This window comes from Myiozetetes cayanensis, unplaced genomic scaffold (genome assembly GCF_022539395.1).
Source record: "Myiozetetes cayanensis isolate MyiCay16 unplaced genomic scaffold, myiCay2020 scf16, whole genome shotgun sequence".
NCBI lineage: Eukaryota > Metazoa > Chordata > Aves > Passeriformes > Tyrannidae > Myiozetetes > Myiozetetes cayanensis.
Genome location: NW_026087270.1, coordinates 9,882,401 through 9,898,992, shown reverse-complemented (window position 1 = coordinate 9,898,992; position 16,592 = coordinate 9,882,401). Strand labels below are relative to the sequence as shown.

Genomic DNA, 16,592 nt, shown 5'->3' with positions numbered 1-16,592 from the left:
TTTTTTGAGAACTGGTCCAGAAAATTGTTGTTACCTTCACACATGTGCCAGTGTAAGGAGTGTCCCTAGGCAGGGTCAGCAGAGGGCAGGGTACTCTGCTGGGGAGATGCCTTCATGCCTTCAGATGAGACTTACTTCCTCTCCAGCACAGAGCCAGAAGGTGTCCCAGTTTGAGAAATCTGATTTCCATCACTGGGCCCACAGCATTCATGGGACCGCTCCATAACCCCATTCTGGGGTGTTACCTACAGGTGTGTGGTATTAGAGCTATGGTTGTACCTTTGAGGATGGCTGCAAGGGCAGGTGCTGTGGTACCTGAGTCCAGGACCCACCCGTGGATGAAGGACAGTACTTAGCTTTGGCTTTTGACCACTGGCATCATTGCTGGAAATGGAGCAGATGCTGCAAGTCCTTTCTCCCTTTTTGGAGAAGGGACTGGCTGTCCCAGAGCAGCTTCTTGGACATGCTGTGCCCTTAGATGGGAGAGATTTAAGGGTTTTGGAGTCCTGTAGATGGTGTTTTCATGTCATGGGGGCTGTGTTATGGACAGGTGTGGCTGCCTCTGTGTGTTTCTTATGGTCCCTCAAAGCAGGAACCTTGGTGTTATGTTTTTCACACCTCCTTGGCTCTGACCTCCCTGGATTTTCTGGTGCATGCACTGCAGTGCCCAGATAGGCCTATCCAAGTGTCTGACTCTGGGCTGGCAGAATCTTGGGGCTGCTGAAGTAACCAGTTACACATGCAGTTTCATAAACAAGGTTTAGAAATCTGACATCTCTTTACACTTCTCTACTTGAGTGGACGCTGCTCCCGAGAAATGGTTTTGCTGCTTCTGTTTTATTTCTAAATTGGAGTGGTCAGTACATGCTCCTAATGCTGATCAGAGCTGCCTCTGTGGTATTTTTCATTTACCCTGTGTGTGTGTCTGCAGGCTGTCCACTGGGATTGCAGATCCAGAATTGCTAAAACCAATAAATACTGTGCCTGGCTTTTCCCAGGAGTTTCTATACCTGTGTAGGCAAATGCAGGTGGATGCAGATACGTGTGAACAAAGAGAGCACCAAAGCACAGAGATATTTATCATCTCAAGTTTGCTCTGTTTGCCTCCTATTCCACACACTCTGTGTTTTCCATTGTTGTGGTCTGTCTTGGAGGGAATAGCTGCAGCTAATGCTCAGAGCCATTCTGCTCTTTTGTAGATCCCTCTGCAGAATTACACTATAGTTGAATTAGGTTTTAGATACACACAGAAAATATAGAGCAGCAAACCCAACCGTTTGTAGACTGCAAACTGCTTGGAGGCCGCGTAGGGAATCCGTGAGTCAGACAGTTCTGCTGCTGTGGATTGCTATGGGCCATTGACATGTCCTTCCTCGTGGAAACCAGGTGTGCTTGGAAAAATTGCGTGCCCAAGGACTGGAGAGGTCTCCCGGTTAAATTTGGAGGAGGCTCTGTTTTGAAGGCCTCTCGTGCCCAAGAGAGGTTTCTTTACAGAGTAGTTGCTAAGGGATGTAGGGCAGGGAGCAATGGCCTGAATTTTTGTACACAGTTTTTAGGACACATTAGTGTCCGGAGGGTTCATGGTGCCATGTAGAACATAGGAAGTAGCAGGTTACCTTAATACAGCCCTTTGTGTGCAGACATTATTTTAGTTCTTAATTATAAGTAGTCCCATACATATTTTTGCAGCAGGATTCTTGCCTCATTCTGTGAGTAATTATTCCATTTCTTTTTATCTTCCTCTTTCATTACATTGCCCCAGGCTTTGTCTAATACAATCCAAAGCTTTCACTGAATGAAGAATTATTTATTTTCTCATGGGCATTTCCATGGTGCTCTGTGTTCTGTTTGTGTTTCACAGATGCTTAATGAACTCACCTTCACAGTGTGGTCTGAAATCAGCTGCTGCTCCTGTCTCTGTGTTCAGGGTAGGCTGATGCACAACACCTGCCTCAGAAGTTGTGCTCTGGCTGCCCAGCTTGGTGCCCAGCCCTGCAGCCTGCACCTCTTGAGAAGGGCTCTTCCTTCCACTGGGGTTGCATTCCCTGGCTCTATCGGTTTTAATCTCACCTTCAAGACTCAAGCAATAGTTTTTTATATGTATTTTATATGTATGTATGTCCTCTTTCTTCTTCCATTCTGTCATACTAGTCTATTGCACCTTCCTTTGGTTCTTCCTCCTCCCATATCCCCTGCTCTTGAAAATCCTTGCTGTGGACTGTGGGCAAAGGATGAGCTGGGTCTGTTGTCCTTCCGTGCATCTCTGTTGGTTTCTGTGCCAGGAGGTTGTGTCCTCCATCTCTTCGATATTGATATTCTTTGATTTATGGAGAGGATTAAAAAGTTGTCTTGTGTATTGTTGTTGTTATTGTTGGTTATCAACTGGGAGTCAGGGTGGCGCAGAGCTGTAGGAAGTTATAAAGAAGTGATATGAAAACAAGGAAAGCTTTGTTCCATCACAACTTCTCCAGAGATGGATGAAACAATAAATCCTGGGCAAAGGGAGTTAATCCGTGTCTGTAGTGTTTTATTAAATAATGTGAGCTCAGAGTGAGTTTCCCACATGGTTTCATGGTGCGTTATTACAACAGTCCCTCGCTGTGCATGGGGATCCCCTCCTGTCCCTCCAGTCCTTCCATGCCTCTGGAAGGATCTCACTTCCACGGCGCTTCTCTGACTCGCTGCTGGGGTTCTACCTGCAGTTGCTGGGGCACCTGGAGCCAAGGCAGGATGGAAAGGGACTGGCACACCTGGGTGCGCTCAGCTGGCACACCTCGGCTTCAGGGCAAGAGGAAGAGCACGGTGGTGTCAGACAGTCCTCAAGCTTTTCCTTTAGAGACCAGTAGTTCTTTTCCAAAAGACTTAATATGGGGAAAAAGTAGCATTTCAGTTGAAATTCTTAAAGCCAGCTCCACACACAGAGAGGGTTTTGGGTGGTTAAGTCTGAGCTGCATTGCCAACACGAGACCAGATGTGTGTTGAGTCAGAGTCTCCTTTGAGAGCCCTCACACAAAATGTAGGGATCATTCCCATCACTGCTGGAGGAAATAAAACATCACTGCTATGGAGAGTCCTAGCCAGGATCTTTGTTATGGAAAGCCTGTTTCAATCACTCAGCAGCTATATAATTACAATATGGACAACAGATTTTGATCCCACTGTCTTTCCAGGTTCCTCCCAACCTTTTTATTACATAATTTGCCTTTTATCCGGTACTTTTCCATATTCCCAGGCTCCTCTAGTTCACCTGAGTGTTCACAGCTTAACAACTCACACTGAACTGATTATTTTCAAGTAGATGTACAAAATACATTAAAAAGGTCTGGGCAGTGGCATCATGGGTTCTGCTTGTGGTTACTGTCTTGTCTTCGCCTTCAGCTGTTCTTGCCCTCTTTCTTTTCCTAACCCTGGAAAAGGTGAGGCTCCCTGAATACCTCAGCTCCTTGCTGTCCCAGAACTGAGAAAGGAGTGGGCTGGAAGCCCTGAGCCTCTTCCTTGGTGACGTTGCTGCGTTGTAGCACAAATTTACATGCTGTTTTTATCGCTCCATCCTGTTGCTGTCCGTACAGTGCCTTGCAGACAAAAGTACAGCTTTTCTGATGGATTTCTTCAGGGATGACAGCATCCATGGAAATACAAAGTGATGAAACTGTACACTTTCCTGAGGAGCAGAATGTCCCCAGTTCAGGTTCTTGGTTAAGCTGCAAGAGGAGCTCCACCATTCACAAGCTCCGTGCTGCTCCGCAGGAGCTGCTGGGTGAGGCTGGCTCTGGGTGACATCCCTCACATCCTCACTGGCAGTGGGAGAGGTCACTTTGTGTGAAGTTTGTTTGTTTGTTCCTGTTGGTCAGAGGTGCCCAGGTGAGCAGCAGATGCCCTTGCAGGGCTGTTGTGGGTCCCATGGCAGAGCCACAGATGGGTGGGAGCACGCAGGGTTGAGGGCAGCACTTTCCAGGCCAGCTGATAGGAAATGTACTCCCGCCGTGCTTTGGTTTTAGCACTATAATTAGCAGGATCGATACTCGCACTCCTGTGTGCATCTCCATGTACAGCAGCACTTGTACCAGTGTCTCCCAGGGGAAATTTCAGAGATCCAGAAAATTCTCTGAAGTTGCCCAAGAGGGGATCTGTTGTGCTGGCAGCTCTTGTAGCACAGTCATGGAAGAAGAGAAAGTTTGATGCTGTAGGATGGGCCCAGGTGCAGTCAGACCTGTCCCTTTTCCCCCCTCTAGGCTGTTCAGGGAGCACACTGTGTAGTGTCCAGGTGTGCAAGAGATACCTGTGCTACTAGAGTTAGGTACCACAGCTGAAGAGCGGCATCTGGCCGCTCCCTCACCTCTCTTGGCATCTCTTCCCTCCCTCGAGAGGTTTCCAGCTGGCATCCCACTGTTCTTCCGCAGGGCTGGAAGGCACAGCTGGGCCAGCGCCAGCTCCACCATGGACTTTGTACTTCCCGGAGTCCATGGAAGGAGTTGTAGCGATGCTCTTGGCTTTCAGTGGTCCCACACAGATTTGCATCTTCGGGGATCTCTTCTAAGGAATAATTAATCAGTGCCTTCAGGTCTGTTGCACAATTAAAAAGGTGGGGGATGTGAACAGAAGTTCAACCTTCCTTGGCTTATGCTTTCTGTTAACCTCTGTCATTCTCTGCCCACGGACCCTGGGGAACTGTGGGTGTGTGGGGATGCTGCTCATCACAGGCAGCATAAACAATGTCCTCGTTAGGAGCTGCTCCAAGACCCCGTGAAGAAGTTGGCTGCTGGAACCAAGCAGGAGCTGGGACTGTGCCTCCCCCTGGGCTTTAGCCCCTCCTCATTAAGCAGGTCCGGGCTATTGATTGGGAGCTTGTGTTTGGAAGAGTCTTACTTACTCCATGCATTATCTTGACAGATTGATCAGACCTGATTGAGAACCTCTTAAAGGAGCGAACAGCTGTAATGGGAAAGTTGGACTCTGTCATCCGTTAGGATGATTCTGGGAGCGAGAAGAACGAGGCTGACATCTTGGAGCAATTGTATTTACAATTAACATGGCTGAAAACGATTGCCTCTATTGATCCCTCCTTCCTGCAATTACAGCCCCATTGTTTACATTCCAGCACTTCGGTTATAAAAAGGAAATTCAATAATTATTGCATTATTTAAAGTTAAAGTGCCACAGAGTTTGCTGGCTACGCTTGCTGGTTGATTTAACGTTCAGTAAAATCCATGCTGAGCTCTCCATCCTTAGGCTGAGCAATATTTGGCTTTTAATGAGACTTCAAGGGCTGGTGGAGCAAACCCAGTTTGCTGGGTGGCTTTTGGGGTTGTGTTTTGGGGGAACCCAAAAGCCTCACAGCACAGCGAGCACCAGGCTCATGGCTGGCAAGGAGAGCATCTGTGGCATTCACTGAACAGCAGGCAGGGCTGGAGGGCTTGGAAAATACAGATCCAGGGAGGTGTAGGGATGGGCTGTTAATGGGGGCACTTGGGGCTGTTTTTCGAGGTCTTTCTATGTGACCCGAGGACTTGGGTCAGTACCTCAACCTCTGTGGCAGGAGGGAGTGCTACATTTTTGACCTCTTGGAAATTAAAATGAGGATCAGAGACCAGTCACCACAAGCTGAGGTGCAGAAACTTGGGGGCATATAAACCTGAATCCTACTGCTGGCAGTGCACTGCAGAGCTGTGATGCACAGAGCCAGGAGGCTGGGGGAGGGAATGGTTTGTAACACTGCTCCTTTGGAAGCAGTGAACAATTCAGGATGTCAGTGGATACAAAAGAGCAGAAGTTCAGCTTTTGAACCTGCTGGATACAGAATCAATTTTCCCCCCTTTCAGGGGGCAGGGGTGACTGCAGGCTTTCCAGCCCTCCCCCGTGCACAGGCAGTGTGTGTCCCGCTGTGTACCGTGGCCGCCTGCGGCTCCTCGGCTCCAGGAAATTCCAGCCAGGGCTGCAGGTGTGAAAGGAGAGCAAGACGGATAGGCTAGCCCTGACTTTTATGAAGTACTTGGAACAGAGCAGGATCAGACAGCTGCATCCACATGACTTTCATTAAAAATTCAGATTCTTCTCTTGCAGGGCTGTGTGATTTATCTTGTGCAGCAGATCAGAGGCACACGGGGGCCAAGAGATGCTCATGAGGCCTCTGAGGTCTGCGTTGGGGTCGGGTCCCTTTCCGTGGTGACCCATAGCCCCTCTCCAGCTCCACTGTAAGGGTCATGTCCTGTCCCTCTCCCTGGGGGTGTGTTGTCACAGGCACGGTCCTCACTGGCACCTGAAATGTTTTCTACAAGCCTGTGACTAATTACCCCTGTCTGACGTCACCCCCAGGAAGAGTCAGTCTATGGGCATCCTCCTGCGCTGTGGATGTGCTGGTGGGGTTGGAGTGACTCCAGCACCTCCCAAGCTTGGGTCAGCCTCTGAGTGACTGCTGAGGTGCTCCCCGATTCTGTATGCTGGTTCTGGTCACTGGGGCTAGTTCTGGTCACTGGTGCTGCACAGACATCAGTGCTTGCAGGAGGAAGCCAGCATGGTGCATGTCTGCAGTGCTGCACCTTTCTGTGGCTTTTGTGACCCTCCAGCAGATTTTTGGCTCCTTCGTCCTCAGCTGCATCTGTCAATTCTTTGAAATCACTACTAACTTTACCCATCCTAAAGGAACTGATTGGTGAGTTGAGAGGTAGGAAAACACCTCCTCCAAAAAAACTGAAATCTGACAACTGTTTTTTAAAGAAGATCTGGGTAGTGGAGTGGCCTCTGTTTTCATGGCAGGGTGTCCTGTGATGTGAGAGTGCTCGGAAGTGATGTGGAGGAGGTTTCTCCAGACTGTTTATCAGTGACCCACACACCACCTGGCCATATGGAGCGGTCAGAGTGGTGAGGAAGAGGATGTTTGTGCAAGCAGGAGGGTGGAGGACTGGCTGGGGTCATCCCCAACAGGCTTTGCACAGCCCTGGTGTGCTGTCAGCTGAGGATCCAGGGGGCTGTGGCTGGTAGTCCTGTCGTAGCTGGAGGTGAGGGAAGTCATTCCTTTCGTTCGTGCTGCTTAACTTTCATGAGGTTATTTTCCCACTTTGGGTTCTGACCCCTAGAGCTGTTACTTCAGCTGCTTTTCCTGCCCACTGAGACCTGGACATGTGTGGGGGATCCTAGCTGGGGAGCACTATCTGCCTGTCCTTGGGGCAGCGACAGAATTTCTGCTGCTGGTTGTGCTGTTGAGGTCTGAAAAAGAAGGAGCTGTCCTTGAGCCTGGAGAGAGTTTTCTCACGTGTTCTACTGCTTTTGTATCATTGAGACTTCCTGCGGGTTCTGGTGGGGTGTTTCCCCTTGCAAGCACAGCGCAGGGACTTGAGAGGTTCCCAGTGCTGTAAGCATGGGCTTGTCCTGAGCAGCCTTCACAGCCCTCTGAAGGGAAAGCTTTGTGCAAGATGAGGTTAGGACTGCATAGAAATTGGACCTTTTTCTAATGAATAATAAACATCAAAAGCATGAGATAGTTCAAAGTGTTGTTGCATCTCCCTGGTGAGCCGGGGTTACAGGTCAGATGTCCCCCAGAACGGCAGCTGAGCCACTAAACATGGCAGAGAGGGATTGGAGAATCCCCATGCCCCTGGCAGTGCTTTGAGGGCATTTCTGTCCTGTCCCCATCAGAACTGAACTCGTTACACCATGGGTGAATAAACTTTGCACAGAAGAAGTTTTTGAGCAGACACAAGTTTACTATCTTTTGAAATTTAAAAGGTGTAGAAAAGTTCTTAGAAATCAGATTATGTGGTGAACATGAACTGCAGGAAGAGCTACAGAAGTGTTCAGGAGAGTTTGTTATGCATGTAACAGCAGCAGCACAGGGCCTCAGTCCTGGGTGCTACAGTCTGAACTCCGAGAAACATGTGGTCTGTGGCATGGGGTGAAGGGGGCTGCCTGCAGTCAGGCAGGGGGATACAGTGTCTCGTTAAATTCCACGATTATTGTAAAGTACTGAGGGTGAAGCAGTGTGAGATCAGGAAAGGAGAGATGGTAAAATAAACAGAGTTCAGGGTATGTGAAGGATGGAGGGAGAGAAACAAGAACTGACTGTAGCATTTGTTCCTTACTTTGTTTAAAAATTAGGTTTCCATAGTCATACCCTGTGAGCATTTACTGTTTATTACAAGAAAACAATTCTGAGCCAGATGTTGGAGGGCGAGGGCTGGGCAGTCAGTCCCTCAGCACTGCAGGGTGAATCCAGCCACGCGTCTGGCACCGGTGCCTGTGCCGCCCTGGCCATGCTGCACCCACGCCCCACTGTCCCCGGTCAGGTCTGGGGGACGGTGAGGGGCAGATGGCTCTGGGCTGGGGGCAAACAGAGGAGATGAGGCCTCTGAGCTGGACCCTCCTGCACTGATTGCTGTGAGAGAACAGCCTTGCCCAGACACCCGCACAGTCCCTGCACGGCGGGCAGGCTGGACTTGGCGTGGTGTGTGTGGGAATAGGTGCTGGGAGCGGCACAGTGTTGTACCGTGGCTGGTGTACGTACAGGAACAGCCGCGTCCCCTGGGAAGCCGCACTCGTGAGCCGTATGGTTTCCATCAGAGCGTTCCTTTCTCTGTTTCTGATTTAAAGTGGAGCTTTGACTCAACCTGATCAATATTTCACATGCCATGCGTGAAGAACCAGATGTTGGAAGTTTCCTATCGTGGAGAGGGAGGGGTGAACACCCCCCCGGACTCACAGAAATCAATGTTCTCTGACAGAAGTTGGTTGGGTTTCCTTGGAACAATATATTCTTTTGATTTTCAAGTTGATTTGTCTTCTAACAAGGTTCTGGTTTAATATTTTGAATTTGTTTCCTGTGATATGGATAAATTCTCACAAGGGGGAAGTTTAACAGTGTGATGGGCAATAACTACACGTATTTGGCCAGCGTTTCATTGCCTCCAGCAGCTCACAGCTCGGACAGGCTCGGCCCTCATGTTGTCTTTCTCTGAGCTGCTCCCTGCCTCAGCTGGAGGATGAGGTGGATCCAGTGCATGTGGTGCTGTGCCCAGCCTGGGCTTGGGGATGGTGGCACCCTCACCCTGTGATTCCTCCAGGATCACACACAGGTGAGGATCACCCCAGCGCAAGGTTTTAGAGGAAGCAGAAGAAGAGCAGAAAATAAGACACATTTATTAAACTGTTTTAAACAAATGTTTTCCTAAAATCCCCTTTTAAATGAGGGCAGTGCAGACTGTGCCTCTGGTTCCACAGAAACCATGTCCTTAATATTTCCTTGAACCCGTGACCGGATTTTTCTCTTAATTGCTCACTAGGGGTTTTCTCTGCCTCCATGCAGAAGCTGCCGCTGAGCCCGTGGGCACTTCCTGAGCTCCAGTGCAGGGTTTGTAGGACAGGACTTCCCCAGCATGCCTTGTGGCTGGTGAGGATGAGGACGGGGCTGGTGTGGCTCCTGGAGCCAGAGCCTGGCCTGCAGCGAGTTGGGGCTGGGAGGGTTATGGCAGGGGTTGGGACAGAGCCGAGCTGGCAAGGCTGGGCAGTGCAAACCGGGTGTGTGACTCTTGTGATGAGCCCGCTGACCTTTTATGCCTTAAGCCATTCCTGTTTCTCTGGCTCAGGAAGAGGGTAACGCATGCAAACAATAGAAATGAGAGGAGGAAGAAGTTCTTATGAGAGAAAACAGCAAAAAAATCTTTTGAGGGCACCAGTGGGATTAGTGCCCTCGTGGATTCTTCAAATATTACAGTGAATTTAATTAAATACATCGCGATCCCAAAAGAGGCTAGTCTAATTAGCCAGATCTAGAATACATTTATTCTCTTTCCTTACCCTTCCAATCAGAAGCCTCAGCATCGGCTCATATCCTATTTTTAATCATTCCTAGACTCAGAGGGCTCTCCTTCCTCCGTGTAAGCGAGGCACACAGCGCTGGGTAATATGTGTCTTTAATCTTATCTCAGCTGTAACTGAGATAATACGTGTCGGAATTTTTACCAGAAAGTCCTGGCTGCTTGTAGGCAATATTTTTGATTGACAAACCTCAAGATCGTGTCCAAATCACCTTACTCATGCCTTGGGCCAAGTGTGTGGTGAGGAAAGAGTTCTGTGAGATGACACAAAGACACAAAGAGGTCTCAGGGTTGGAGCTGGCAGGTATTATTGCCCAGCTGAAGTGTAGGTGTGGGATGGAAACACTACTGGCCTTCACTGACGAGTGTCTCATGTTGTTTCACCTTAGTATCCGTTTTTCCTCAACTTGTGATAGGTTCTTACTGTGGGAATTGGGAAAGTTCCTATGACCTCCTGCTTCCAGCCCAGAGGGAGAGCAGCCATGCCGTGGCAGCCAGCATGGCCCTCTGGTTCCAAGAAATAATTGCCACATCCATGGGATCCATGACATGAAATGGCTGTTGGTTTCCCTGGCGGCACAGACCTCTGTGCCAGAGGATTGGTAGGTTTTGTCAAATAATCACTGTGTAATACTCTGGAATTAGCTGTATTGGCTGCAACAGCACAGCTCCAGACGGGGACCAGGGTTTTTCCAAGTGCTGAGCCCTCACAGTGGTACCCGGCTGCATTCCCGCTGTTGGCTCTTCAGCCTGGTTTGCTGTCACAAACATCTTACAGCCGGGCTACTGCTTCCTTCCCAAGCCAAGGGAGTGGAGCGCTGGGTGATAGACAGGATGGCTCTGCATTCTGCTTCGATACACTGTGTCCAGGACCTCTCTATCTAATGGGTTTGTTGTGTTCTCATATTGCTTTGGTTTTACTCTTTGTAGTTTTCCATTAGAATTTATCAAATTTAATTTTATGTATGACATGCAGTTGGATCCCTTCCCAGAACAAACTATGAGTGTGAAGGAATGAGCCCTGTGTGGGTCATGAGCAGGTGTTAGTGCAGGGTCTGGTGCTTTCTCTCACTGAAGGAGATAATCTTGCCTTTCTCTATCTGTGCTTTATGCCCATTTCAGTATGTTTTGGTTTTCTTGCTCCTCAGCAGGAGAGCATGTGGTACTTTGGGAACAAATAGGCTTGGTCTAACTGGGTCTGTGTCAAAATGTGGTTTCTTAACTAATTCCCAGGAGGCTTTTAGCAATTTACAGTGGACTAACTCAGGGGACAGGGGCTAATAAAGGACATTCACATCCCTCTGCTTTGTTCTCCACAGCACCTGCAGCACCACGAGAGCGGGGTCGAAGGTGAAAGCTGCTACTACCACTGTGTCCTCTGTAATTACTCCACCAAGGCCAAGCTCAACCTCATCCAGCACGTGCGCTCCATGAAACACCAGCGGAGCGAAAGCCTCCGGAAGCTGCAGCGCCTACAGAAAGGTCTTCCTGAAGAAGAGGAGGATCTGGGGCAGATCTTCACCATCCGGAAGTGTCCAGCTGCCGAGGCTGGTGAGTGCTGCCATCCTGGCACAAGCAGGGCACAGGGGTGGGTGAGTGGCATTGGACCCACTGTGCTATTCAGTGACAAGCTCATTGACATTCCTGTTTCTCGTCCCTGGTGTGGAATGACACGGTTTATCAAAAACACGTTATGGTAATCCCTCCTGCCTGAGGTGGGATTTGGGATGTAGAAGTTTGGGACATAAAAGCGTGCGTGTTAGTTCAGGTTGCTGTCTTAAACACTGGAATTTTGTTTGAGCATTTAAAGATGCCATCGCATCTGGACAACTTGACAAACCAGTGTGCTGGTAGGTGCTTTGCAGTGGCTCAGGTGATGCGCTGCGTGCCAGCACAAGCTGTACCAGCTTGGCACTGATTTCTGGTACTTAGGCCACACTGAATTGGGAGGAGGAAGGAGCTGACTGGAAGGGGTGGGCAGAAAGGATAAGTGTTCCGTGTCTGTTTTCCACGTCTCCTCTTGACAAGGTGGATGGAGCGAATGAGGGTGGATGAAGCATTTGCTCACACAGATCATAGGAAAGGGATTGCAGTGAGAGCAGATGTGCCTAAAGGGAGCAGTTAGGCTGGAGAGAACAGGGATGGTACTTTGTTTAGTCATGTAAAGGCCTAAGAAGTTCTTAATCTTCTGAAAAACCAAGGTCTCCTGAAGCCCTCTTTGGATGGAGGAGGAGGAGAGACGGCCTAGGTCAGCTGGTTCGTGTGCTATGAAGGGGCTTGAGCTGGGAGGTGTCAGCAAAAGCCTTCCCAACCCTCCTCTTGACTTCAGGCAGGACTTTCCTCCATGATTGCTGTGAAAATGGGTAAATCCTACAGAAAAGCACCTTGAGGAACTGTCATTGTGCAGTAAACACACAGGGAGACAAAGGAGGTGGTCTTGGCTTAAGGAGTTGAAAAAGGACAGCAGTAGCAGCTGAGGGAGAACATGTGGGGGACCTCTTGAGGTCATAGCTGCGTCACATTGCTGCTACGCCTGTGGAGTAATGAGGATCTGAAATACACCCAAAACACCCCAAAACTGAAACGGGGAGATCTTTCATTAAGAGTTAAATTCAGTCTTACGGAAAAAAGTGCCCGATCCATGACCTCGGTGGCCCAGTGGAGTGGAGGGCATGGAACATGCTTCCCCAAAGGTCACGGTGACAGCAAGAGCGCGCAGTGACTGCCACACCACCCTGGGGGGAACAGCAGCTCTGGCAGCCGTTCCGCTGCGCTGCGATGCTCCGCCGTAGGAAAACATTCCGATTTCAAAAGGGTACTTTGGGCAGGGCTGTGGGTTGTGAGCTGCTTAAATGCAAAATGAGCAGAGAGGGGAAACCATCCGTGCCCTTTTGTGATAGACAGAACAACCTTGAAAATCTTGTTTACTCTAGAAATTTCTGTTTACCTTGTCTTTTACTGTATAAGCCTTATCTTTCCCGTCTGGCCGCCCAGATTAGGACATGGCAGGTACTGGGAAGGCAGAAGCTGACAGGCTGGGAGGGAAAACGGTTGGGTGACCATCTAAAAAAATGTAATATTTTTAAAGTAAAACTCTTGACAAGTCACTGAAAGGAAATTTTGGTTTACAAATATTTTACTTTAATTTTCTTTAAACTTGTTGGTTCTTCAACAAAAACTGACAGTGAACAAGACACTGACAATTTCTTGATCATATTTTATTTCAAAGGTTAAGAATACAAGCAAGAATAAGGCTGCAGAAAGCAAAACAGGGGAACCTCGGGTCAGTTTTGCAGGTTGTTTTGTCCTGAAATATTTAATTTCAAACACTCTTTTGAGCCCATTGTTGAGTCAGACAAAGTGGGTGCACCTTGCTGATGTGCTGGTCCGGGCATCCTCACAGGGATGGGGGTCATGTTTGGGTGAGAAGCTACCATACCCCCAAATGGGAGAACAGGTACTTCCATCTTCGCCTCATTCTGGCCCCATTACGGTATCAGAGCATCGACTCAAGTGTGGGGATGCTCAGCTGCGTGGCAGGGCCATGCACAGGGATGGTGTGAGTCTGCAGTCTGTGTTTCCTCCTCTTCTGTAATGCAGTGAGGCCTTCCTTCTGTGTCCCCATCATGGGTTTTATTGTTGTTTTCTAAGGGCTGGGTGGACTTTCCTTGCTGCCTTTTGATGAGGGGTCTCTGGTTGTATCAGATAACAGGCTCAGACACCTTGAGCAGACACAGGTCCGTGACACTTCCCTGGTCTGTGACACGTGTCTGCCAGTGCCCAAAGGGACAGTGACTTTTTTACTCCTTTTTTGTGGCCTCATGTGACAGGGTGGAGTCACCCTGTTCCCCTCCCGCAGGTGCCGAGGTTGAAAGCCGGCTCTGTCTGTGTGTATCTACTCTGTGTGTACCTACTCACTGGTGTGTGCAAGCATGTAGGAGAAAGCACTGCTGTCTGGGGGTGGTGCATAGATATTTGCTTGTGTAGATGCATCTCAATCTGTTGGAAGAGAGCTCTGATCACACCTTAATTAGTCCTCTAACAATCTGCAAAGGTCAGTGCCAATTGCCTGTTCATTTACATTTGTAATTGTGATGGTTCTTGATTGCACATTAGTTGCAACTCACTCCCTCCCACCCCGCAGAAGCTCAGGCAGCCTGAGCAGCCGCTCCGGGGACACGGGGACCTTTGTCCCTGCCTTTGCCAGCAGCTCAGCCCTCCCCAAAACTCGGGTGTCTTTTAAGGAAGAACTTTAGGAGCTGACCTCCACTTTGAGTAAAGGGATGATGAAGTCATTGGCAGGGAAATTATATGGACATCAGGCAGGAAACTCAATCCTCCTTGAACTGGATAATTAAAGACAATTAAACTTTTCTGCTTGCTCTGAGAAGTGTGCTCATTATGCAGGAGATGGGGAAGTGGATGGACGTTCAGCTGGTTTGTTGATCAGGGAGCACACAGCTTGAGGGAGGGGGTGTTGTCCTCTCCGGGTATTTTTGGACATCTATTGCTGTGGTATCTGGGCTGCTGCCACTGCAGATGTCAGCCCCTTTCTGCAGCAGCATCTGTGTAACGTTACCCATAAGCTAATTGATTTTTAATGATGGGGGTTTAGAGAAGAAAAAAAACCCAAACCCATAATAAAAACCAAAACGTTCTTGAGATGTCGGATGGATGCACTTACAGCTCATTAGATAATGACAGAAACAACAGTGAAACAACCTGCACCGAATTTTCATTCTGACTTTGGAAGTGTTTCTTTCTTTCCAGAAGGCATCAAGCACCTCAGCCCGCTCCATAGCTTCGGCAGCTGCCATGGGGTTGCCAGTCGGAGTGGGACAGCTGCTTCATGTTCAGAACGTGGTGCCCATACTCATCCTATCGCTCTCCACGTGCCACCCGCGCTCTTGTTTTCCTGTTACAGACCCACTGTTTAGCCTGTGTCCCTCTGGGCAAGTACTGATCACAGTTAATGTGTTTGCTCCCTTAACTGTTTCTCCTGACTCCTCCTGTTTTCCATCTCTGCTCTCCCTTCCCATAGTGTCCTCCTGTGACAGGGGGAGCAGAGGGGCTTTGCCCACTCTTCCCACTGTGTAGGACAGGTATCCATAGGTGTCTATCAGGTGTCCACGCTCCTCGCCTGCACCACCCTCTGCCCATTTCACTGCAGAGGACAGTTCCTGTGGTGGCCACATTGTCACAGCAGTCCTGCTCATTGCTGCCAAATCCTTGGCAGCCATCCCCTTCCAACACAGGGTCCTTGTTGGGGCCCTCGCGTGAGGAGCGGGGCTGGCACTCTGGCAGCCCTTGCTGGACACCGAACACCATGAACAGCCCCTTTGTCCGGGCAGGAAGGGGGGCTGGGAGGGTCACCTCTGCCCCCCTGTCTGACCTCGCTGGAGCACCCATGTTGCTCCCTCCCTCTGCCAGCCCACAGCAAGGGACCGGCCTGTCTCCCTGCTCCAAACATGTGGATTACAATTATTTTGAGGAATACCCTTTCTGCAAAGCTCTACCCTGGGAGCCCCTGGAAAGCTGCTGATTCCCTGGAGGCAGAGGGATGCCCCAGGCCCCCACTTTCCCTCTCCATCTGTCCCCCAGGCAGAGGTGCACTGTCTGTCCACGTCTCCCTTGTGTTTCAGTGTTCGACCTTCTGAAGGGCTGCAAGCTGCAGACTGAAATCAGGATGTGAATCTTTAATGAAACTAAGTATGTAAACAGAACCAGGGTATAGCTGGAGCTGTGTTCAGATGAGAAAACCCCACATGGTTTAAAAATAGTAGTTCCCACCTCAGAATCACCAAATCACACCTCAGCCTGGCCCTACTTATGGTGCCTGCAGACAGCAGGGTGCTCATTTGGTGCTGGTACCTCTGTGCACTGAGTGATGTGGAACATTTCACACACGTTCCTCTCCCTCACAAGCAGTGTTGTGGCTGCCTCAGGGGTGCGAAGGCATCGCTGTCAGGGGAACAGTAGCAGGTCCCGTGTACTGGGGAGCAGGTTTGGTCAGGGAGTGCCCAGGATGTGGTTTGCAGTGTGAGGTTTCTCTCAAACACGAAGTTTCTCTCTAGCAGAAGGGAGGCTCAATACCAGCCAGCCACGTCTGTCCATTCCATTTGTGACCTCAGTGTGCCCTAATGCTTCACCTGCTTCCTTGAGACCAAAGTGCTGATCTCTGATTCCCCACTTTCCTGTTCAGGCTCTCCGGTTCCTCTCTTCCCTTAGTGGCCGTGTCCTGGATTGGGAATTGTGACCAGCCCATCTGTAAAGTGAAGCAGACTGTGGAGAAGGGGAAAGGGAAAATTCCACAAAAACCTCCCATGAAGGAACCATCCTGTTATTTTCCCATCTTAAAGGTGGGCAACCACGTGAGGCATTTTTCCTTCACGATCACTGAGCATGGAGTAATTCTTCTTGGAGTAATTATTCATGGAGTTGTTACAGCAAGGATATGGGATGTGACTTTGGGGTGGATTTTTCATGATAGCGGACTCTCTACTTCCAGTAGAACTTTAAGACTTTTGAAATTAAAGTTGGTAGTGTCAAGTGATATTTCTCCCTACTTGAAATAACTCAAATTTAGTGGGATGTGATGTCTTCCACTTGGCCTCCATTAAAGGCAGTGTGGTCATTGCTAATGACGCCTGTTGCTCTCCAACATCTGCTGGAGGTAATGGAGGGTTTCGGAAAGGAATCATTAGGTTGCTTTTGTAGCCTCTCTCCATTTTTCCATGGGACTTAATTGCACAGCAATTAAAAACTTCCCAAAGCAGATCACCTGTA

General features: G+C 49.3%; 1 protein-coding gene across 1 annotated transcript in view; it reads left to right on the top strand.

Moving 5' to 3' along the window:
* The window catches only part of ZFHX3 (zinc finger homeobox 3), a 128,744-nt gene that overhangs the window by 59,709 nt on the left and 52,443 nt on the right, over positions 1-16,592 (top strand). The window contains 1 exon segment of the mRNA XM_050311187.1: positions 11,126-11,357. Coding sequence (XP_050167144.1) covers positions 11,126-11,357 — 232 coding nt within the window.